Raw genomic sequence first — 21,357 nt, 5'->3', positions numbered from 1 at the left:
CTGATTTTTGAAGTGAAAGTGACGGTAGGGAGTTTGAAGGAAACATTTTATCACAGATAGTTGTGGAATTTTAACAAACAGCTTCCAGATTTCCACCACCATGAGTCTGTCCATGTTATTGTATTCTAATATGTAGCCTCTATTTGCTAAGCAATTCTTTCACTTAATTATTATTAAGAACTTAAACTTACAAACAACTGCTCTACCGTACGAGTCTTTATTGGAAGGATCCAACAACCTTCATAACATAGCAATTTGCGCCGTATATCATACAATCCGTCTTCATTCAGCATTCATAACATAGCAATTCGTGTCGTAAATCATATCATTCGTCTTCATTCAGCAATCACACCATAGCAATTCGCACCGTATCATACCGTCCACTTTTTTTTCAGCATTTGCAACTCGTCCATTTGGTTCATCTAGCCATACAGACGCATCAAGTTTGGAATTCCGCAAGCCAAAGCCACAAAGCCGAATTCGTGGTCATTGCGACACTCCGGGAAAGCCATAACTTTGTCCCTAAAGACCTCCATGTGTTCGCCGTCTCCAGTCCACTCATCCTGATCTACGGCATTCTCAAATATAATTCTCAGTACGCTCTCAGGCTCGCCTCCTCTACCAAGGAAGTTTTTGGTATGAGGAGGCCACTCGCTAGCATCCATAAACTCATGTACGAGGTTGAGGAGAGTCGGGGGTCTGTTTCTATTCAAGACAGTGGCAGCATGGTGAAATATGTTGGCGAAACCCTGCCGATATGACTTGTTCGTGGTGAAGTTTTGTTGAATGTCCTGGGCCACATATTTAATTAAGTCTTTGTGCCACATGCACCAGGTCTCTGCATCTTCGACGTTGTCGTTCAACATGTCGTGTGTAATCTCTGCTTGGCACAACAGCGCATAGCTCATGCGCGGCGACAAAAAACCATCTATGCACGAGCCGCAAGTGCATCCGAACTTCAGTCGAGCAAGCTGGATTCGAGAAAGATTCCCCGAGCTCCGCAGAGCTGCCAAACAGCTGGTAGCTTCTGGAGCGAAACCAGAGAAATTGTCAGATATGTCAACAGTCATCATTCCATGAGTTCGTCTAGTTCTCTTGGTTTCAAGCTCGGATTCGAGCTGTTCGATTGGAGTGTATCCTTTCACATTTCTGGCCAAGCTTAGGATCTGGCCCTTACCCGAATCACTAATCAACCAACGGACGGTTTGGATTTTGAGCTCACAAGCTGCGATGTGCAAGACATTGTTTGAATACCGGTCGGCTTTTGCCCACTCATCGGCCGGGTTCTCGTCTGACTTCCACGCCCTGAGAAATTCTACGCACTCGCTGTCGGGGAGGGTGATTATGGCATGGTGAAATGGAAGTCTATCTTTCAACAGCTCTAGACGCCAGGACTTCCGCTTCTCATCAGCACCCCATTCGGCAGCATCTTCGCATTCTGGGCCTTCATCATTATCCGGCTCTTCTTCCGTTGGATCGAAGTCGTCGGCTGGCAGGATTGCACGAGCTGGGTGGCTTTTATCTATTGCAAGACCAAAGCAGCTAGATGCACCTATCCGACGAAAGCCGAGCGAGCGATAGAACGATACCACATCATCATACACACGATATCTAATCTCTCGTTGTTCGCTTTTCGTTTTGCCCCGAGTGTGAGACTCGATATCGCGGTTGAGCCAGCCAGGTACCGCAAGAGAATATTGCGAGTCTCTACTTCCTGTGCGAGATTTCTCAACAAGATAAGTGCCAATTTTAGTCCCGAGTGCCTTGCGACGCCACTCCTTGTCGATGAGTATTTGTTCGATGACAAAAAATGATCCTATGTCAAGCTCAGGTCCCCAAACTCCGGTCCCTTTCTGGATTGGGTGATCCTTCGATTCCTTCTTAAGACGACCATAGCGGTCGAATAATTCGAAACCAATACTAGAGAGTTCCTGGCAAGGCTCTTCCATATCTCTCCAGAAACTGTCCCGAATCCTATTTCTAACCACGTACCGGCCGAAACCTCGTCCAATCACTTTTCCTTCGCAGCTGCAGTGAACATGTATGGTCTGCATCCAGCGTGTAAACTCTTCATCGTCGTCTGCCAGGAATATCTTGAAGATGAGTTTTTGGTTACCTAGAGAGTGCTCCTTTTGTTCGATTTCTCTCTCCTCTGGGCCCATAAACTCCTCGTATACATCCATCTCCTGGTCAAAATCATCACCCTCGTCGAAAATATCATCCTCGTTGTCGTCACTCATATCTTCGAGGTCTTCATCATTCTCGTCCTCTCCTTCGTCCAAGATGTTATCGCGCTTCTTACGGTCGTTGGCAATTGATGCTGATTGGCTGGAACCTTCTCGTGTTGGCGAAATCGCGTCAGCCGTGCGTTTACCACGAGTTTCCATTGCAATCGATTCCATCGCAAATGTGAAATGGTGACGAGAACTTAGCCGCAATCAGAAGCTGTAGAAGAGTGAGGTATGATTGTGGGATGAGGGAAGGAAGGAAGCAACTGTTAAATGTTAGTGTCGAAATCCATTCACTTCATTGGCTAGTCTTTTGAGCTAGTCCCGATTAGGTAGTCACGTGCTGCTGCACTATGAGTGCTGAGGCAGCCAGGCTTAGAACTTATCCTTAACCATTTACTGAATTATACCATATATTGTACTAGCATACGGCGTCGAGTTACTGTGCTGTGCAGACGATCTATTACCTTATTTCTGATGAACCGACAGTTGGGAATTCCAGGCAGCAAAGCTGAAGCGGGGATCGCTTTCATCTTTTGGTGAAAAAGCCAGACTGAGCAACTCTCTCTCTCCGAATGGAATTTCCGAAAAGCCTTGATATTGGCCCGCCAAATTTGGGTCCCTAAATTTAGAAATAGTAATAGCGTTAGGAAACCGTTGGGCGTAAAACTATTCAGCACACAACTATTGAATACACAACTGTTTAGTACACATGGTGTATACGCTTGTAGAACGCCCAATTGAGATCCTCACAACTCAAATCTCAGAGAGTCAGAGTTGACAAAACCAATAATACAATGCCCTGTGACCAGAAGCAGGTTGGCTACACAGGTGAGCTGGGTGAGTAACGCTGGAGTTGAAGCAGCCTGGCTTGCTAACCGAATTTGGGAGAAAGAACAAAATATTCAGTTGTGTTTAACTACCAATTGAACATTCATAATGGCCAATTATCGTTTGTGAGGTTTACCAAAAGTTGTCATGCGATAAATCGCAATATTATTCAAGTGCAACTGGTGTTATCAATTGCCATAGCACCTACATCAAAAGCGGTTTTATTTAGTCTCGTTAGATAATATCTTTATAGGATAAGAGTTGCAAACGTATCGTTTCTCAATAAGTTATTCTCACTAGAGTCGTCAAGTAAGTTTTTGTTATCTCGCATGAGTTTAATGGATAATCCACAACTCTTATTGTACTTTCCCATTTGTACTCAAGTATATCTTGATTGCTAGTTTACCACAAATCTATGTCTGAATTGAAAGTTACGTGGAACTACCCCCAAGCGACTGATGCCAACAAGCAACAATGTCACATTTTAACACTTAAGCAAATACCAAAATCGATCCAGCTATATCACATCACAGTATAAAGAACACCTTTTATGTATCTTCGATCAGGCAAGGAATTTCATTCACGTGAATATCCCCCCTCTGCATTTAAGCGAGACACAACACTTAAGCGATTTCTTGTGAAGAACCTAGTGTTTTTTCAGAAACTGGAAAGACATCTTAAGCCTAGATGAACTTTTTCGCTTTCCCAAAGCAAACACCACCGCGCCTTGTTCTGGCACCGAAAAGCCAAGAGACCCCTCGTTCATACCCGGACGTTTCTTAATTAATTTCCCAGTTTTCAACTCGAGAGTCTGCGGCTTCTTGGCGCAGACTTTAGGATTCGTCAAACACGACTTGCATGGCAGAAAAATGCACATGTCTTCATCTCCAAATGGCCAAACCAAATCGTCGAAGAACAGCCCTGGCTCCTGGTGATGACCAAAGCGTGCGGCAAGGTTGCGGATACAATCTATAGGTGCAGCTAGATACTGAGAGTCCAGACCACCCGGTACTGGGTTCCATCTACTGCAAAGTTCTTGAGGTCGTACTGGCATTATTATTTCGCCCAAATCCTAGCCGGAAAATACAGGAAGGACTTTCGTAAAGGGTAGCCAACATGGTGGGCCGCTACTAGAGTTCCCAAATAGCTGCCCCATTTTCTTATGTCCAAGGTGATTTCCAATGCTTCGTCTGTAGCCTATGCTCCCTGAAAGATCTGTCAAATCCAGCAAATCCCATCCTGATATACTTTCTCGTCCGAGACTTCTGCTGCCTCGAGCGTTTGCATCACTTTCAGCATTCTTCGTCAGGTACTGCTGTATCCGTCCGTGTATGGTTTTGATGATTTATTTGGTACCTCTTGAATAAAAAAAATTGTTTGCAATATCCTGTCAGCGACCTGTCGATCTCCAGCGGCATTAAATGGACAAGGAGACGAGCTCGAGTGATAAACGCACCCGAATGGTTAGAACTACAATACATTAGATTGGCTTCTAATTGCATGAGAAGGTACCTATTCCTAATTTTATTCCTCTCTTGTTTTACCTGCAAGACCAACTACCCATTACAACTTTTGTCCAAGTACATTTCTATCCATCCAACGATATCCACTTTTGAATAAGTGATCGCGAAAACAGCCATGACTCCATACTTGAGATCCCGCAGGTAATCAGTGAGAATTACTCAGATAAAGACCTAGCCGCTCAAGTATCTTTCCCCCAAACAACACAAAACAACATCCTCACCATCATTTCCCCCTCCCCTTCTCATCCCCATCCTTACTCCCCCTCGCAAACCATTTTTTAATCCCCCCACCCTCCTCCCCCATTACCTCCCTCGCCCTCACCCTCTCCCTAACCTCCGCGCTCCAAAACTTCCCCGTACAATCATCCGCGCCCCCAACAAAGTCCACGCCCAAATAAAAATCCTTATTCGCATTCACCTCATTGCACAAATCAATCTTATCCCAACTCCGTCCCATTCTTGGTATGTAGATGCGTTTGCCATCGAGACGACATTTGTTGATTTGGCAATTCTCCCAGTCGGCGAGGATGATGAGCCAGTCGTGGGTTTGATTGGTCGGCCAGGAGGTGAGCATGCCTTGGAGGTGGAGGAGGAGGCGGAGGAGGTGCGCCATTTGGGGTGTGAAGGGGGGTGGGTTGGTCATGGGTGCGATGGTGGTGGAGGGTTTTTCGTGTTGAGAGATGGCTTTCGGGATTTGTTTTTGGGTGGAGGAAGGTTCTTCTAGACTTGGAAGAATTGGAAAGGGTTATTTTTGTGTGGAAAAGAACTTCAAATCTGAGGATGTTGTGGGGTGATGGAATTTTGTATTTGGTGAATTTGTAGTAACCTTTTTTATGAATTCACTACAACGCCTAACATTCAACCGCGCCATATCCAGATAACCTTCAGGGCCTGGAAAGCTAGAGTATGGAAATCCCTCTGGAGTTTCCATATCATCTAAAATGAACCTGATGTAAGATTCCTTTCCATATTCTCTTGAAATCCAACATCCATAGTCTTTGCTCTCCCCTATCCAAACCCCTCACCCACAACTTCAAAACACCTCTCTGGTTTTACCTTATTCCCACTCCCTCTCCCCCCTCCAACTCTCTCATAGCCCCCCAACACCCCTCTCCACCTCCCCCCCCTACCTCTCATCCTCCCAACCCACAAACCTCTCCCTCCTCCCCCTTCTTCCACCACTCACTAACACCCATCACCCTTTCAACCAAATAATACACCCTATGACGCTCAATCTCTCCCTCCAAATCTCCCCTCGTATACGGCCTCCCAATATCCACAATCTCCCTCTCATGCGTCCTGATACGCTCCCAATGCGCAACTATCTCATCCCAATCGCAAGACCCCAAATCTTCCGACGTTTCGACGTTGTGATTCCGGAGGATATAGCGGAGTGTCATTTTCATCTCGCGGGAGAATGGAATTCCTGTTGGAGGAGCGAGGGGTTTTGGTTGGGTCATTTGAGGTTGGTGGAGGGGAGGGGATGTAGAGGAGAGTGGAGTTTATGGGTTGTTTGGTAGGGTTTAAATTTCGAATGGAAATTAGGCTTTAATGGGTTAAGTCATTTGGGTGAATCCTTATTTAAGATTCGTCAGAATGCCGGCTTCGAGGCTGGTATAGCTGTTTCTTATATCGTGTGTTTACCGGTTGACAAAACCTAATGTATTGGCGCAGAGTGATGAACTTTACTCATACGTGACACCAAGATAATATTCCACTATACATAATCACTTCTACCCTACTTCCACCAATCAAGAGAGGTTGCGCAGTTTTATTATTCCTTTAACACACCGAAAACACACCAACATCACCTCTACCAACTGTACTTCTATTCACAACTTCATATACAAACATCCTCAAAAGCAAACTCAAACCTACCCACCCCCAATACAACCCCCCCATACAACCCCCACCAGAAACCATACTCCCCCCCAAAAATCTGACTCCCCATCCACCCCCTCCTCATATTAGAAAACGCGAAGTACTACCTATCCATATATTCTCGCCAAAGCGTGAGGACGTTCGCTTAATTACCCGCCTCGAATTCTACTTCCGTCGGGTGGTAACGCGATGAAGCGGAGGGTGATTTTGAATAGGTCTGAAAATATTCGGTTTGGTTTCTGGAGAACTGGGACATCTTAAAAGGTACATCATAGATACAAGCTTACTTAGTCATTAAAAAGCCATCTCTACACTACAGACCACACCTGCAAGCACGAAAAAGAAGTCACCCCGTTAACATAACAGCCCTCTAACCCGCACCAATCCTTCCCAGAAAGCACATTTAAAACCCTTTACCACAACGATACACAAAGCTAACCTTATATCGATAATTGAAATTTCGACTCGAATAACCCAAGGGCTTGTTGACCGGAGAATATGCTCCTATACCTACCGATACAGGCTAAGCTACCTGGCCAGGCCCCCTATTTACTACTTATTCCTATATATATACCCTTCTGTAGACCTTGTTACGTAGGACAATCAGTCCGCCATTTCTCAAGTTAATAGCGCCTGGTTAAGAAAGGGAATCCCGTAGAAATCATCAATCTTCTGACTCAGGGAATTAGGCTATCAGTCATAGTTCCTCAAACCTACACTCCCCTCCAAGTCTACCTATCTCAAGTTACATAGCCATATATTTCGGTTTCGTTCACGATCAATACATCAAGTCATGCCGGGGGAGACAACGATATTTGAACAAAACGAAAGTCCCATGTGATCTGACTAATCAATTATCCATTTCGAGGAAGGTTTTAGTTTGCTGGCTTCTCAAATCAACACATCGATGACACATTCAAAAAAGGATTCCCATTCCAATTCATTAAACACACCTATACTCCAACACAAACAATCTATATAAGCTGCATCGCATCATCATCCTACCATCCAATCCTCAACACCCAAAGGCCAGTAGAAAAGCCACAAACAACCGCAGCGTTCAAGTCATTACAAACATCCAACCTCCAACTCAACATCTAAAAGATGCTATTAACGATATTTCCACCAATCGTCGCACCGGCACCGAAAATAGCAGCATTGCCCAACTTCTTTCCGAATTTCTTACCCATTTCTTGTCCCTTTCCAGGCTTTCCGGGCTCACTAGGGGTCTCAGCGACAGCCATCGGTGGGACGGCGGCGTTGTAAGGATTACTTGGACCTGGTGGAGGAGGACCGGCTTGATACGGTTGTTGGTATGGTGCTGGTGCTTGGTAGGGTTGTGCTTTCTCATTTCCCCAGCCTGATTTCTCATTATGCGATGGGTTGGTTTGGACTTGTACGTAGTTGACTGGGAAGACGCCCTCCTTTCCAGTGCGGAGGTTGGTTCCCCACCACCAATCTGCATTGGTCTTTTCGGTGACGGAGATCTCGTCGCCAACTTCAAAGGCGCAGTCTTGGGGCTCGATGTATCTGTACAGTGCGGTGACACGCGCAAGTTCTGGTTTGGAATTTGTGCGGCTAGGGAGGGCGGGAGGTCCTTGGGTGTTGTAGGCTGGTGGTGGTGGGTCGTTATTCACCTTCATGTTGGCGAATGCGTTGGTAGGGACGGGTGAAGGGGATGGTGCGGGGTTGGATCTTGCGGCTCCGTTGAGAGAGGTTTCCTCTGGGAGGGATCGGAGGATGGTGTCGTATGCATCATCGCTGATGGCGCCGTGTTCTGCGAGGTTCTCAAGCTCCTACTCGACTTGTTAGAATTGAATAATGATTCTGCGGACACGAGACTTGCATTCTTGATATTCCTCAACGACCTGTTGTTGTTGATAATCTTCTGTCGCTCCTCTGGTGGCATTGAGGTAGGCATGGCTTTGTTTTCGAAAAGAGCGTATCGGATATCGGTGCAATCTGTACAGTTGACGTGATGCTCGCACGGTTTGAGGTTGGCAAGTACTAGCTCAGCGATGGCTTGACGTTCGGATTCTGTAAAATATAGAGGACCTCGCACAACGTCTTTCAACTGCCTTCGTGAACGTCGTTTGGTGATGGATATATTAGCTCCAGATGGAACTTTGTGAAGTCGGTGGCCGTAGGTTGCGTGGACAGGTGTTCCTACTGCTCCTGACGCTGTCTCTCCGTATGTCTCGCAAAGCACGGTTCCTTCTCGCACGGGAGTTGATTCTGGGGCGGGTTCGATGGTGAGATGTTTGTGTGCTGATACTTTTCGCTGTCGAGCAGGAACACTGGCAGTCCTGTATCCTCGAGCTGTGGCTATTTTTGTTGGGGTGTAGAATGAGGTTGCAGAACGGAGTTGGGTTGGTGAACAACTGCTGTCGGTTGGCTCTGAAAGTGACCGGGTAATTGCCGGAACACTAAAGGATCGAACGGCAGAGCGAGGGCGAGGGCTGTTGATGCTGCGGCTCTTGGCTGCGCGTACAAAGGTGTTTGCTTGACCGAGATAATTTTCCTCGAGTTGCTCGTGGATGAATTGATCGATGTTGGCTGGAGTTCCTGGAGGGAGAGGGGGTCTTGGTGCGTTCAATTTTCGTTGAAGGTCTTCGGGTGTAGCGATCTCATTTTCTTCTCCTTCCAATTCCACCTCATTTACCCATCCGGCCGTCCTACCAAGCTGCGCCTCGATTGACGTAGGTGTTTTGGACTCTTCGATCCACTGCCCGTATACTTTGGTCCACTGCGTCGTCTCTTCCGTCCATTGCTTGGTCGCTTCGTATATCGTCAATCTCGTATCGACTCGACTGAGATCGCGTCCACTTGGTCGCAGACCTGAGCTCTTTTGGGTGGTAGAACGGTTCTGATAGTCTTTGAAGTAGTCGTCGGATTTTCCATGTTCACTTCCTTCCCCTTCATCAACTCGTGTCAAGCTTCCTGGGGATTGAGTAAGAGAGATTCCAAGGCCAATACTCCCGTTAGTGGTGGAACTGAGCCGTCCGATTGAGAGAGGTCGCGGTCGTCTAAATCCACCTGGGCTGAAAGGCTCAGTAATCGGCGGAGGTGGTTTATTTGGCGGAAGACTTGGCGGAGGTTGCGTCGCCAACGACTTCGACTTTTTGAATGGCGACGGCATGTTTGGTGATGTCGGGCGAAGGCGACTTCGAGCATAATTGAGATCCATTGAATCGAGGATCCAGCGATGGAACCGAATTTTTCTATGGAATGAAAATTGGTAAAAATCAGAAATTGTAAGTTTTGTGGTCCATCGAATTCACTATTCTGGCATTGCTCCAAATCAATCTTTCTACCGATAACAAAGGCTAAAACTGCCTCCCCTTTTCAGGGAAGACCTCACCTTCAAGTACTTTGGACGATATTGTTATTCGGAGTGTTCAGGTTCTAGTGAAACCGGCATCATAGATCGCTATGTCATCCTAGGTATCTATTTTCTTCATGATGGTTTCCACGTTATATCCCTTCTCTTTTCCCATCATCCCATCACGCCCTCCCCTCCCCAATACTACAAATACTTCCCAAAAAACTCTAACAACACCTTATACCCCCGTTCATACTCCCCCCTCTTCCTCTCATCCTCAAAATCCCCCTTCGCAGTCATCCACCCATGTATCATATCCGCAAACGTCTCAACATGATTATCCACGCTCAGATTCTCCTGGAACTTCTTTACGTCTTCCACTGGCTCATCACCACTCGGCAACATGCACAATGGAATCTTAATCCCCAACGCCTCTTTCGGATCCACAAACGCTGGATGACATTCCGCCGCAGCTTTGAATGGTGTATCCGTCGTAGATGTCGCGACGGAGATGATCTTGCCACCCCAGCAGAAGCCGACTACGCCCCAGGTTTTGATGGTAGGGGAGAAGGCTTCAATTGAAGCGATGATGCCTGGAATACGCGCGATGGCGGTTGCTGGAGCGGCGGTGGTTGAGAGGTATTCCATTAACTTGGCTTCGATTTCGGGGTTGGGTGGGGGATACCTAGGTATTCAGTCAACCCCAAAAATCCATACCTGGGAATACGTGCTAGGGAGGAAACTTGCCATGAAATATCAGGATACTTCCCGCCCAAGAAATCGGGCACGAATACCTGATATTGATTCTTCTCATCCCCGTACGCCAAAATATCAGCACCTTGCACCGTTTGGGGGTAGTATCCGAAGACGTCGTAGATAAAGAAGAGTGCTTTGGTGGATTCGGGGCTGCCTGTCACATCTGGATATTGTTAGTCTGGTAGGAGAGTCGCAATTTCGTTAATCGGGCGAGTCGCGGAATAGTAAGTGGTTAGGGGATTAGGACATTAAAAAATGAGTAAGAAAGAGAGGGAGATATACAAGTTTTCAACCCCCCAATTTCCTCATACCGTCCCTTTGGCGGGGCATCAGTCTTCGCGTTGATAGGCGGGATGGCGCAACATGCTGCGCTGTGACCGGCGATTGACATTATGAGATTGCTTTATGACTTGGTATGTATAGACCGTTTTTCAAAACCAACTCTCTTGAGTTTGATACTTCAACAACGGCTGTGAATAATTGAGCAACGGTGGTTTTATATATAGTTCGAAGCGAGGGAGCGCGGGGTAACAATTCACCGGGATTTGATGGTGAAAGCTGGTTCATGTACTCTGCTTACATGTATTTATCTGGCGTTCAGATGCCGGAGAACGAGGCTTTCAAATCCCTTAGATAAGCTATTAGGCGTTTGAGGTGGCTTTTGAAGCTGGGTTTTATTCGTGGGGTGGAGGACCCCATATTCTGTTTTGGGGTACAGGTGAGGGATGGGGGATATGGGTATTTTCCATTGCTGGGGGGAGGGTAGAAGAAGGGGTGGGGAGAGGGGTGTCTTGGTAGGTATGCGGGTGGATTAGATAAGGAATGGATGGACAGAATGTTTGATTTGAGGGTTTGATATTTTGATCTTGATTTTGATTTGATGGTTGACGATAAGAGGCTTGACGTGCTTTTAGATTTCCTCCTCCCCCTTAAACCTCATAAAACACAACCAACGGCGGCCCCGGAATCCCCAATTCCCTTCCCTCGGTCTTGAGTTGTGCATGCGCGGCACACTCTTCATCATAGTACTTCATATCCTCCAGACTCTTGAACTCGCTTCTAGATATAAGAGTGTAGCCTTGGTTTCGTTGGTCCGGACTTGTGGCGGAGGCGGTCAGGGAGAGGATGTAGGGTTTTGAGTCCTGAGAGGTGAGTATGGGAGAGAGGAAGGAGAAGAGTGGAGGGGAGGGGAAAGGAGGTACTTTAACGGCATTTTTCTTAAGAGTTTCATATGCCCCGATGAATTTATCCACGGATTCTTGGGGCGCTTTGAAGAGTGTTATACGTTGGATCGTCATTTTGAGTTCTTCTCCTCGCTTTTGGTTGACCGGGCTTCAATGTTAAATTGCCTTGTGAGTTGAGAAATGTGATCTCAAAATTCTAGACATTGTTCGAGGCTCGGACGGTATATATGAGATGGGGTTGGAGGTCCGATATGTGGGTTTCACGTGTTGAAGGCGGATGTCCGAGGGAATTTCCGTTTCATGTAGAGTATTGGGTTGCGAAATTTCTTGGGAGGAGAAGGAATATTGTAGATGGATGGGTTTGTAAGATAGAGAGCCTCTCGTTACTGTTGCGTATTTGAGTTATGCTAAAATCTAATAAATACAAAAAAGGAAATTTAGTTACCGGGTTGTAGTTGTATCTTTTCTCATGTTCCTTGAATTTGTCGCAATGCTCCCTTCCCATGTTCTTTTACATTCGTCCATCTAGAGTCATGAACCCGGGGGTTTGTCCACAGAGTTGAATGTGAAAAAGAGTATTATCATTACACATCATCGTAGATATTATAATATATCGAAACGAGATGGACTTCAAAACACATTTTCGTAGTCAAGAAACCCTGAATTTTTACTATCCACCAACGGCCTAGCGGGTGTGTTCTTGCAAATTGGGTTTTTGACTGTTTGATATGTTCACAACGAGCTTTAGAGCACAAAACCACTATACCTCAAATTTGAACGGCGGGTGTTGTGGTTTCGAGTTAAAGAAGCACCATGTGTTACGGCGGTCGAAGAAGACTTTCCGGTCACCGTACAAGCCAGCTTCTTCCTCGCCACCTTCTTCCTGAACAACCAAAAGCATCTCATCCGTCATGTCCACAAAGACACGTACTACTCAGAGATTCCACATCATTGAATCAACGACGGTATCGTTACAAGATTACGCCTCGAATTGACCCCCGGATAGAAGGTTGGCAACGCGGGATATGTCGCACACCCGCAGTCGCGTTGATGCTACTGCTCTAGATGGAGCGTCAGAAATTCATATTCGACATGACGAAGCTACCTTACAAGTACTACAGTCGCAATCGGAAGCTGTTTTGATTGCACCCATCAGAATGCGAATATTATCATGTGATTGTAAGGACACTATTTTGGGGACGAATCTGTAAGTGCTGCAGACTTATATTTTTTATCTCGTGAGAAGCTATGTACAAGGATAGTAACTATATACAGAAAAGAAATCGTATCGGGAAAGAAAAAGGCAAAGGATACAAAGTAACCAGTGGCCATCGCTAATATCAATATGTACAGGTCGTGCCATTGAGTTTCGGGTTCACTCGCAACGCGCAGTTTGCAGCATTGATACCGAGACGATCATTATTTAGGTGAGTGGTTGAGGGCAGCCAAGGTTGACCAAGGTTCCACCGATCTTGGTGGAAACAAGTCCGACAGCCTCAACGGTTGGAGTGATGACGCCGTTGAGGTAGGATGGGACAGATTGTGTGGCAAGTTGATAGAGCAAGCAAGTAAGCTCCTTGCTGCCAGGAGTAGCGATAAGCTTTCCGTCCTGGATACTGCCACCAAAGTTGAGGAGATCGAAGCCTCCGTTTCCGGTAGCACCACCGAACAAGACTGGGTATTCCAAGTACTGGGCAAGGATCTCTGCGGTTACATCGTTGTTGGTATATGGCTTGACACGGTTGGTCCAGTTGTCTGGAATCTTCTCCTGGTTGTTGAATGTGTATGTACCGTCGGCCTGTCTCTCAGCGCCGAAGAAGGATGAGATAGTGTACTCATCGGGAGCATAGTTGCGGGTTCCTGATGGCATCAACTCGTACAAGAAAGAAGAGGCACCGAAGAGCAGCAGGGACAATGGGCCGAAGTAGAAGTTTGGGTTGTCTCGGAGAGATTGTTGGTATCGCTCGTATCGGTATTTGGCAAGATTGTCACGGTTATAGTTGCTGCCAGTGGTGGTCTGCATCATCTTGTAAAGGGTTCCGTTGAAGGAGAAATTGTCGCCCTTGCCGAGGAAGAAATCATTGCGGGTGAGGGAGGTATCAGCCTCGAATTTGTTGTGGCCATCGAGACCAGGTTCTGAACCAGTCAAAACTGGATTGAAGGAAGTTCTAGTGGTGGCGTCGCATCCGATGGAGAGTTTCTCTGTGACGATATCACCGTCGGTAAGGGTCAATCCGAGCAAAGCAAGGAGGACTGAAAGATCGTAGCCAACGTTGTAGAGATTCTGCTGGGCGTCGACGAGCTCGTTGAATGTTGTGACACCATCGTGAGCAAGGAAGTTGTGGTTGGCGGCTGCGTTCAATCCAGGGCATGGGCCACGGATATCGTTTGGTCCAGGAGCAACGAATTGATGGGCGGTATCACCAACTGCTGGAACTCGGTATCCACCAACACCCTTTCCAGGAGCACCGTTCTTCGCTCCATTGTATGGATACTGAGCTGTGATACCTGGAGCTGGCACGTGGTTTGGGTTGTTTGGGCAGGTTGCTGGTCCACCTGGGTTTGAGCCTCCAGATTGTTGACGCTTCATGAACAAGCTTGAATCAACGCCTGGCATCTGGGCAACGAAGGGGAATGCCAGGACGGTCGGTGCCGTCAAGGCGATGGTGAGGAGAGCGTACTGCATTTTGAGTGCTTATTAGGAACGCGGATGATGAGAGGCGAAGATGCTGAGAAGATGAGATTGTCTGGATGAAGAAAGACTGCGGGTATCTCATCGACCTTATATACTTGGATGGACACTATTCACTGGCGGTAATTGATCTCGATGGCTTAATTGCCGATTCTACAATCATTTTCGCTATGCAACTCTGATAGACAGAGGAGGATCCTCGGCTGGCCCACGTTCTTTCAAGGCGGAGACCACTGTCTGTCTTGCCCGGTTCAACTACTTTGAAGCTACACAAGATCCGTAATTTTGGATTCGGAAAATTCAATGCAGATCCCGCTAGCATTTCACTTCGACTTCGAGAGCCGAGGCGGTTTTTGAGTGGGAGGATGCGGGGAACGGGCGCTTGATGATCATAGTCCAGATAAGTTCCGTGCCTGCACTTGTGGACAAGACTGCTTCAGCCAACCATATGCGCCGCAATAGTCATTGGTGCGTGTAGTCCCAGCCTTGAGGTAGTCATTTCTTCAGTGGCAGGTGTTCCATCCACAGCAACAATACCAGCCACGACAGTGACCTTTGCACTTCCGAAGTGTGTACCGCACACAAAAACGTCATGATATCAAGGCAGTTAGATTGTGGCGCTGGCATTTCAGCTACTGTACAAAAGAGGTGTGCCACACCGGACCGCCATTGACATATTCCAACTAGTCATAAAGCCACATTGACGTTGCGACAGGCTCCTTATCCCGAAGCCATAACAGGCTTGCCGCGATTTAGAGGAAACATACAAACGCGGTGGCTAATGACGATCATTTAAGCTCTTCCAGGGTCTGGGGAAGCTTTCTTAGTTCCGGTAATGATCGACGAACTAAGTGAAATGCGGGGGACCCTCGCAGATGCCGAGGTGGATACAAGCGAAAGACTCCACCGCAATCCTAATTACTGGTATCCAGAAGTATGAACAGTCCCAAGAGTTCGCCGGTCAGATTCTGTCCAGATCGAGGGTGGCTAAACTGCTTCGGCTTTTGAGATTCAATAATTGTTGAACGAACAGTGTTCAGCGCATTATGGGGAGTCAAGCGACAAGGAGAAGTGCCCGGATATAAATGTTAGTGTAATTATTTAATTCCCGGCATCGAAGTTGAACATCTCAGGGACGAGTGGCCAAGTCCATGATGTTGTGTACTATCGTCGTCAGTTTCCATCTCAATGGGATGCTCCAGTACCAGCAGGACTAGACATCGAAAGAAACGCTTCGGGATAAAATTGGTACCAAAACTACGCGGCAATGATTTCCTGCACCGTTCAAGATCTTCAGGAGTCGACTATATTGTTGAAAGCCTGCTAGCAACTCTAAGCGGATCACAAAGTTTGTCCACTATTAACCAATGATCATAAGAATATTGCTAACATCTTGCGTCTAGAAAACTTGAGGCTTTCGTTGAGTTGCTAGATCAAATTTTCTGACACCACCAAACGACAATGCGTTGACTATTATTGCGTGTTGCCGTTTTGAGTTTGAAGAAACTGGTCATGAGAAACTTATCAAGTGAGGGGCAGTTTTCCTGGCTCATCACCGAGGCAATATTCAAGTATTATGCAGGCATAGGTCTAGTCCTGTGTACTATTTACAGAATATTGCGAATTCACGCGTGCGTCACGGAGATGCGATCACTCGATTCGATCTGAGACTAGGTCTTGGAACTCGGAGGTTATGTCCTGAGATATTGGGGAATTCCCGTCATGTTTCACAGCTCTGGGGGAGTTTTCTCGGGCTCGCCACTTAGCAGATGTTGACCACTTGACGAGACTGTAGTCGATGTTTCGAAGAGCTATTCTTTTGATATCGAAAGTCGGACGCAATTCATCGAAATTCTACACTCAAACTTCGGTACAGACTCCTCGCACATTTCTACTTGGCCTGGCCTCTTTGAAGAGGAAGCTTCCTACAACTCGTCCTCTAGCCTGTAGCTCCAACAAATGCAAAATTTCTGGACGAAACTCAACGCACTTGTATGGACACAATGTTGGTATCGGCTTTTTCACGAACACGACTAGGAAAGCATTCCATCTCTCACGACGTGGCAAAACATACGCTGTTCTCCCAGTCTGTGCGGGTCACGCTGTGCTTTATGTTAATTGTCACTTAAATAGTTATGGATTTGCGGCCTTGAAAGGTAGGGTCCTGTTATACGTTACAGCGGGAGTAAGGTGAAGTTGAGTATACATCACTCTTGTCATCATGGATCATTGCTAATTGTGGGTAATTGTTTGTTTAATTGTTTCATACGGCAGGAGAATTGCGACCCGATCGTAGTACGTTGAAGACGGATTCGAAAGCGTACTCTTCTTGCAAAAAGGCCTCCAATCTGTCTTTATCAAGTTCGGCAATCCGTTCCGGAGTCAGGTGGATTGAACTTCCTGTCGTCGTTAACACAGTCGTTGGGAAGACAGCGTGGGGCAGAGGCTCGCCATTACGAACACGCTCAGCATCGTCAGCAGCGTACTTCTCACGGAGTGCAGACTCAACGACAGCGAGGTCGCCAACTCCAGGGCCATATCTGTTGACAAATCGAGCCACACCAGCCTTGATACGTGCCTCAAATGCTGCTACTGCCATGGCTTGTTCAGCGCCCTTGTGAAAGGTCTCTCTGGTCAGACTCTTAATTTCCCTCTCTGCAGAGTCTACCTCCTCTGGAGGAGGAGTAACTACTAGACGGAACTCTTGAACGCTTGGAGCTTCGGCGCTCTCCTTACTATGTGGACCATCCAGGCGTGCATACTTCGCATCGTGCTCCCACATAGCTTCTGTCCACAGTTTGCGTCCTTCTTTGCTCATGCTTCTGAGCCATCGTTCACGGTCATCTCTTGCGAACGTATCAGCGGCGATGACTTCACGATCACATTGGACGCTGGTAACGCGGTTGTCATCCTTACATCGTTGAGAGACTGCTACAATGTCGGTATGACCTTTCCTCAACTTGGCTCTTGTATCAGGGTCAGTCTCGATGTCAAGTTTGACACTCCGACTCGACTCAGATGAGATGCTAGCACGTACTTTGTGACTTACGTTGTTGACGCATTTCTTTGCTTTGGAAACGATAGCCATGATGAAGTTGTCAGATTATCCGGAGGAATGTTGGGAATGAGAGGTTCAAGTGACACATCATATTTCATTATCTCGTGCTTATCATTATTTTGCGTGCGCATTGTTCCATTGTTCTGTTTTCCTTGCTGTACGTGAAAGAAATATTACATCCTCCTGTCCTCTTTGCGAAGTTACAATGAATGGGGTTTGAGTTTTCTTTGTTGTACCAAGTGGTCCGTTGCCTGACCCTTTTTGTGCCTTCTCTTCTTGCTGGTGCTACTTGAGATTCGTGGGCCACGTCAAATGAGAATGTGATGAGTTTCAGACAACTCTTGTCCGTGGCTCTTCACTTCGTCTACCTTCCTCTGCGCGTATGATTAATGAGTCATTGCTTGCGGTTCTCATTTGTGGTGGATTCTCGGCTGGGTCGGTGACTTGATTGGGGTTTACACTTTCTTTCTTGCCAAAAATCCGGTAAAAAATCCAAGCCTTCTTCCATTGGTCCCTGAACTCATCATCCGTAATGAATTTATTTATCGTCTCCAAGAATACTGGGACTGCTGAAAATATGCTCAGGAGTAGGGGATAAAGTTGGCTTGGTGTTGTGATTGATGAGCGACTCAGGTCGATATGGTTTACATACCGGATCGTCACCTCCACAAGAATTATCGTACCAATTGCTATTGACAAGCATATTGGCAAGGCCCAATTCCAGTAAAGACGTAAGAGACGCAGCTCGTCATTCGAAAACTCGTCCCAAAATGCGTCGGCTCTCAATTCGTCAAGCAACTTAGCTTGGGCTTCATCACCTTGGCCTTCGGTGCTGGCTGTGCTTGCCGGCGGGTTTGTGCGTACAGTGACATCTCTTCGCGCCCTTCGGATTTTGGGTGCGTCTCTTAATTCTTTGAGGAGTTGTGTGATACCGATGTATATCAAACTTAAGCCATAAAGTATGCCCGACGCTGCTGCTATACTCAACGCCACCGAAGATACCCGAAGCCATATAAGGTGGCCGCGGCTATAAATGCTGATTGGGATAAAGAAAACGTCCATTGTTTTGATTGTGCAACTCTCTTTCCTGCCATTGTCGAAACCGTTGAAAAAAAGCCATGGAGTTGATAAGAGGTATGCACTCCACGTTAGCAACACGAAGCCGTGACTGATTATTGCAGAACCTAATATCTCTGCGTACATTTCTGCGAGTAATTTCCGCATATCATGGGTGATCTTCTGTAGAAAGAGGCGCAGAGCCAAATCCGCGCCATCTATATCATTTGCGTCATTCTTTTGCAGATAGTGATCGAGATAGTCCTCAAGTGTGGAGATAGGTACAAAGCCGTTATTGAAGGTGGGTGTCGCTACGTTTGCATCGCCAAGTTCGATTGTTATAGTTGCAATGTAGGCTCTAACGGCCTGCTGGTACTTCACCCACAGTCTGCCCTGATCGTCCTCACCAGCGCTCCACAATTGGACAAGTTGGTATTCCTGGTATTCGATTTCTACCAACTGATTGATGGCTTGTTGCACCGGGGCCTCTTGCTTTCTAAGATTTTCTGCTGCCTTTGTAGAACGCAACGCATTGAAAAGATAATGGGAGGGGCGCCAGATGGCATAGAATGGAAGAAATGCGATGATGCTAAGGATAATGACCCAATCCAAAATGACCAGGGTATCTCCAGTCGAATTGACCATGAGGTTTATCCACAGCGCCATGCCGATGATGGTTAATGTGTTTGTTGACAGTGTGATGCATTCGTCAATGTTGGCGGCAAGCGCAGCGATTGAAGAGAAGAACTGGATGTAAAAGCTGACGCGCACGCCAACTCCGTAGATGTCGCCATCACCGAATATATGGCAGGGTTGGAATGATTGAACGGCTGCCTTTCCTCCCTCGACGACAAACGCTGTGCTTGAGGGCATTTTGTTGGTGACGATGATGGTCGAGAAAATCAAATTTTGGAGAAACCATGGGAAGAGCGATGAATCTTTTCGACCGGAAGCAAAACACGCTCCCAGTTGATATCACATATCCATCCAGCTAAGCACGGCAAACATCAATTCCGACGCCTATCATCGTATGTTACCCTTTTCAACTGTACAGTCCCAGCAATTGCGATAGAAACAAGCCACATAACAAAACCTCGATGTTGCAGTCTGCCGTCCTGGGAAAACTGCTACGCGGCTGTCCAATTATGAAGCAGGCTTTCCTCATCATCACAGCTGATCAATTCTTACGAATACTGAAAACAGAAATAGGCGTGTCGTTCAGATAAGCTATAACCCCAAAGTGATATCTGGGGTCGACAAGGCTGAGCAATCAGCGGTTTGTGGACGTCGTATTGGGGGCGTTTCAGCTGCCAAGATTTTGATTGCGAGTGATGGGAAAGGGGTTTGTTTTAAGCCACTATATTGATTTCGAATGGTGTTAGGTTGGAGATGCCGTGTTGGGGTTACACGAGATAGGATGTGTGGAGCCTTACGCGAGCGGTTGGGTTGAGGGGGGGTGGAGGTTGAGCCGCGTGTGTTGGGGAGGGGAGGGAGCAAGGTAGGTGGTTGTCATTTATTCGTTTGAGAATTGACTTGATACATACAAGATATGTAACCACTTCCTAACCCCCCTATACTCATCACTCACTTAAAATGCACACCACAACTCTTTTCCTTCCACTCCTTCCACTTCTCTCCCTCTTCTTCTTCTTCTCCCATCTCCCTCTTACCACCGCCCTAACCTCACAAAACCCCTCCTCTCCACACCGCCAAATCCTCAAACGACAAGCAGGCTACGGCCCCGAATACGGCGAATGCGCGTTTGGTACCAACTGTGCGGATGCGTGTGGAAAGGGCTGGATCGGTTGTCCGGCGAGTACACAGTTGACGCTTTTTTGTTATGACCCGGGGGCGGGTCAGGTGTGTTGTGAGGATGGGAATGGCAGTGAGTTTGTTTTCTTTGGTTTTGGGGGAGGGAAGAGGGGGGATGAGGGGATGGGGGATGAGGATGAGGAGATGGGGATGGGGGGATGAGGGGATGGGGGATGAGGATGAGGAGATGGGGATGGGGGGGGTGAGAGGATGGGGAAGGGGATGGAAGGGAAGGCGAGGGGATAAGGAGATATGCTAATAAACCAACAGAATCGTGTGACAAAAACTACTATTGTACGAAAGATAGGAGGAATGCTACATGGTGTTGTCCTGATGTATATTTCCTCCCCTCTTCCCTTCCCCTTCCTTCTCACCTCCCTCCATTCCTATTCTCCTCCTCCCCAGTCCCCCCTCCGTTGACTAACCCTATCCCCACAGGCTCTAACACCATCCGCATGCGCCCTCTCCCTAGGTTTCGAACCGGTGGGTGAACCTACACCTACTACATCGACGCCGATACCACCGTTTCCAACGAGTCCACCGACGACGACGACCGTAAAACCGACGCCGAGTCAGGTGAGTGTGAGTGTGAATGGAACGGGGAATGGGACGGGGTTGATTGTGAATTCTTCGGCGGGGAGGATGGGGGTCTGGATGGGAGGGGAGGGGGAAGGGTGGTGTCGTGTGATCTTGGAAATAGGAGTCGGGATGGTGTTTTATGGTTTGTTGTGAAGTTTTGGAGTTTGGTGGTTAGATGTGGGAGGTGAGGGTTGTGGTGTGTTAGAAGTAGAGGAGGTAATACTTGGTTGAGAATAATACAATGTGGATGGACTAATTGCGTTGAGGAATTCGTGTGTAGATATTTATATTTAAGTAGTAACGGGATGATTAACCTACTGGATAGTTCGGATATATTAAAATGAGAGTTAGAAGATGGTACCTAGGTAGTAAAAACTCCCTTTCCACTCGAGAATTTCACAGGTCACTCGTGCTCGCTCGCTTACTGTATATAAC

The 21,357-nt window shown here is 47.1% G+C and overlaps 10 protein-coding genes across 10 annotated transcripts; 1 reads left to right on the top strand and 9 right to left on the bottom strand.

Moving 5' to 3' along the window:
• Positions 1 to 422: 422 nt before the first annotated feature.
• Positions 423 to 2,402, bottom strand: GLAREA_02476 (uncharacterized protein; the record flags this gene model as incomplete). Its single annotated transcript, XM_008087562.1, has 1 exon — positions 423 to 2,402. The coding sequence occupies one exon, from the start codon at positions 2,400 to 2,402 to the stop codon at positions 423 to 425; it is 1,980 nt and encodes a 659-aa protein (XP_008085753.1).
• A 2,403-nt stretch (positions 2,403 to 4,805) lies between these two features.
• GLAREA_02475 (uncharacterized protein) lies at positions 4,806 to 5,195 on the bottom strand (the record flags this gene model as incomplete). Its single annotated transcript, XM_008087561.1, has 1 exon — positions 4,806 to 5,195. One exon carries the CDS (start codon positions 5,193 to 5,195, stop codon positions 4,806 to 4,808), a length of 390 nt encoding a protein of 129 aa, XP_008085752.1.
• A 520-nt stretch (positions 5,196 to 5,715) lies between these two features.
• GLAREA_02474 (uncharacterized protein) lies at positions 5,716 to 6,042 on the bottom strand (the record flags this gene model as incomplete). Its single annotated transcript, XM_008087560.1, has 1 exon — positions 5,716 to 6,042. The coding sequence occupies one exon, from the start codon at positions 6,040 to 6,042 to the stop codon at positions 5,716 to 5,718; it is 327 nt and encodes a 108-aa protein (XP_008085751.1).
• A 1,518-nt stretch (positions 6,043 to 7,560) lies between these two features.
• Positions 7,561 to 9,602, bottom strand: GLAREA_02473 (SH3-domain-containing protein; the record flags this gene model as incomplete). The annotated part of the gene is made up of 2 exons (XM_008087559.1): positions 7,561 to 8,259; positions 8,301 to 9,602. The coding sequence occupies 2 exons, from the start codon at positions 9,600 to 9,602 to the stop codon at positions 7,561 to 7,563; spliced, it is 2,001 nt and encodes a 666-aa protein (XP_008085750.1).
• A 387-nt stretch (positions 9,603 to 9,989) lies between these two features.
• On the bottom strand, positions 9,990 to 10,932 carry GLAREA_02472 (alpha/beta-Hydrolase; the record flags this gene model as incomplete). Its single annotated transcript, XM_008087558.1, has 3 exons — positions 9,990 to 10,470; positions 10,503 to 10,704; positions 10,824 to 10,932. The coding sequence occupies 3 exons, from the start codon at positions 10,930 to 10,932 to the stop codon at positions 9,990 to 9,992; spliced, it is 792 nt and encodes a 263-aa protein (XP_008085749.1).
• Positions 10,933 to 11,470: 538 nt separating this feature from the next.
• Positions 11,471 to 11,839, bottom strand: GLAREA_02471 (uncharacterized protein; the record flags this gene model as incomplete). Its single annotated transcript, XM_008087557.1, has 1 exon — positions 11,471 to 11,839. The coding sequence occupies one exon, from the start codon at positions 11,837 to 11,839 to the stop codon at positions 11,471 to 11,473; it is 369 nt and encodes a 122-aa protein (XP_008085748.1).
• Positions 11,840 to 13,148: 1,309 nt separating this feature from the next.
• GLAREA_02470 (Cloroperoxidase) lies at positions 13,149 to 14,411 on the bottom strand (the record flags this gene model as incomplete). The annotated part of the gene is made up of 1 exon (XM_008087556.1): positions 13,149 to 14,411. The coding sequence occupies one exon, from the start codon at positions 14,409 to 14,411 to the stop codon at positions 13,149 to 13,151; it is 1,263 nt and encodes a 420-aa protein (XP_008085747.1).
• Positions 14,412 to 16,680: 2,269 nt separating this feature from the next.
• GLAREA_02469 (uncharacterized protein) lies at positions 16,681 to 17,505 on the bottom strand (the record flags this gene model as incomplete). The annotated part of the gene is made up of 1 exon (XM_008087555.1): positions 16,681 to 17,505. One exon carries the CDS (start codon positions 17,503 to 17,505, stop codon positions 16,681 to 16,683), a length of 825 nt encoding a protein of 274 aa, XP_008085746.1.
• A 300-nt stretch (positions 17,506 to 17,805) lies between these two features.
• Positions 17,806 to 19,404, bottom strand: GLAREA_02468 (uncharacterized protein; the record flags this gene model as incomplete). The annotated part of the gene is made up of 1 exon (XM_008087554.1): positions 17,806 to 19,404. The coding sequence occupies one exon, from the start codon at positions 19,402 to 19,404 to the stop codon at positions 17,806 to 17,808; it is 1,599 nt and encodes a 532-aa protein (XP_008085745.1).
• A 720-nt stretch (positions 19,405 to 20,124) lies between these two features.
• On the top strand, positions 20,125 to 20,505 carry GLAREA_02467 (uncharacterized protein; the record flags this gene model as incomplete). The annotated part of the gene is made up of 1 exon (XM_008087553.1): positions 20,125 to 20,505. The coding sequence occupies one exon, from the start codon at positions 20,125 to 20,127 to the stop codon at positions 20,503 to 20,505; it is 381 nt and encodes a 126-aa protein (XP_008085744.1).
• Between the last annotated feature and the right edge of the window lie 852 nt (positions 20,506 to 21,357).

The sequence above is a fragment of the Glarea lozoyensis genome (assembly GCF_000409485.1).
Source record: "Glarea lozoyensis ATCC 20868 chromosome Unknown GLAREA6, whole genome shotgun sequence".
Classification (NCBI taxonomy): domain Eukaryota; kingdom Fungi; phylum Ascomycota; class Leotiomycetes; order Helotiales; family Helotiaceae; genus Glarea; species Glarea lozoyensis.
The sequence above is the reverse complement of the archived record's forward strand: the minus strand, read 5'-3'. Positions and strand labels throughout refer to the sequence as shown.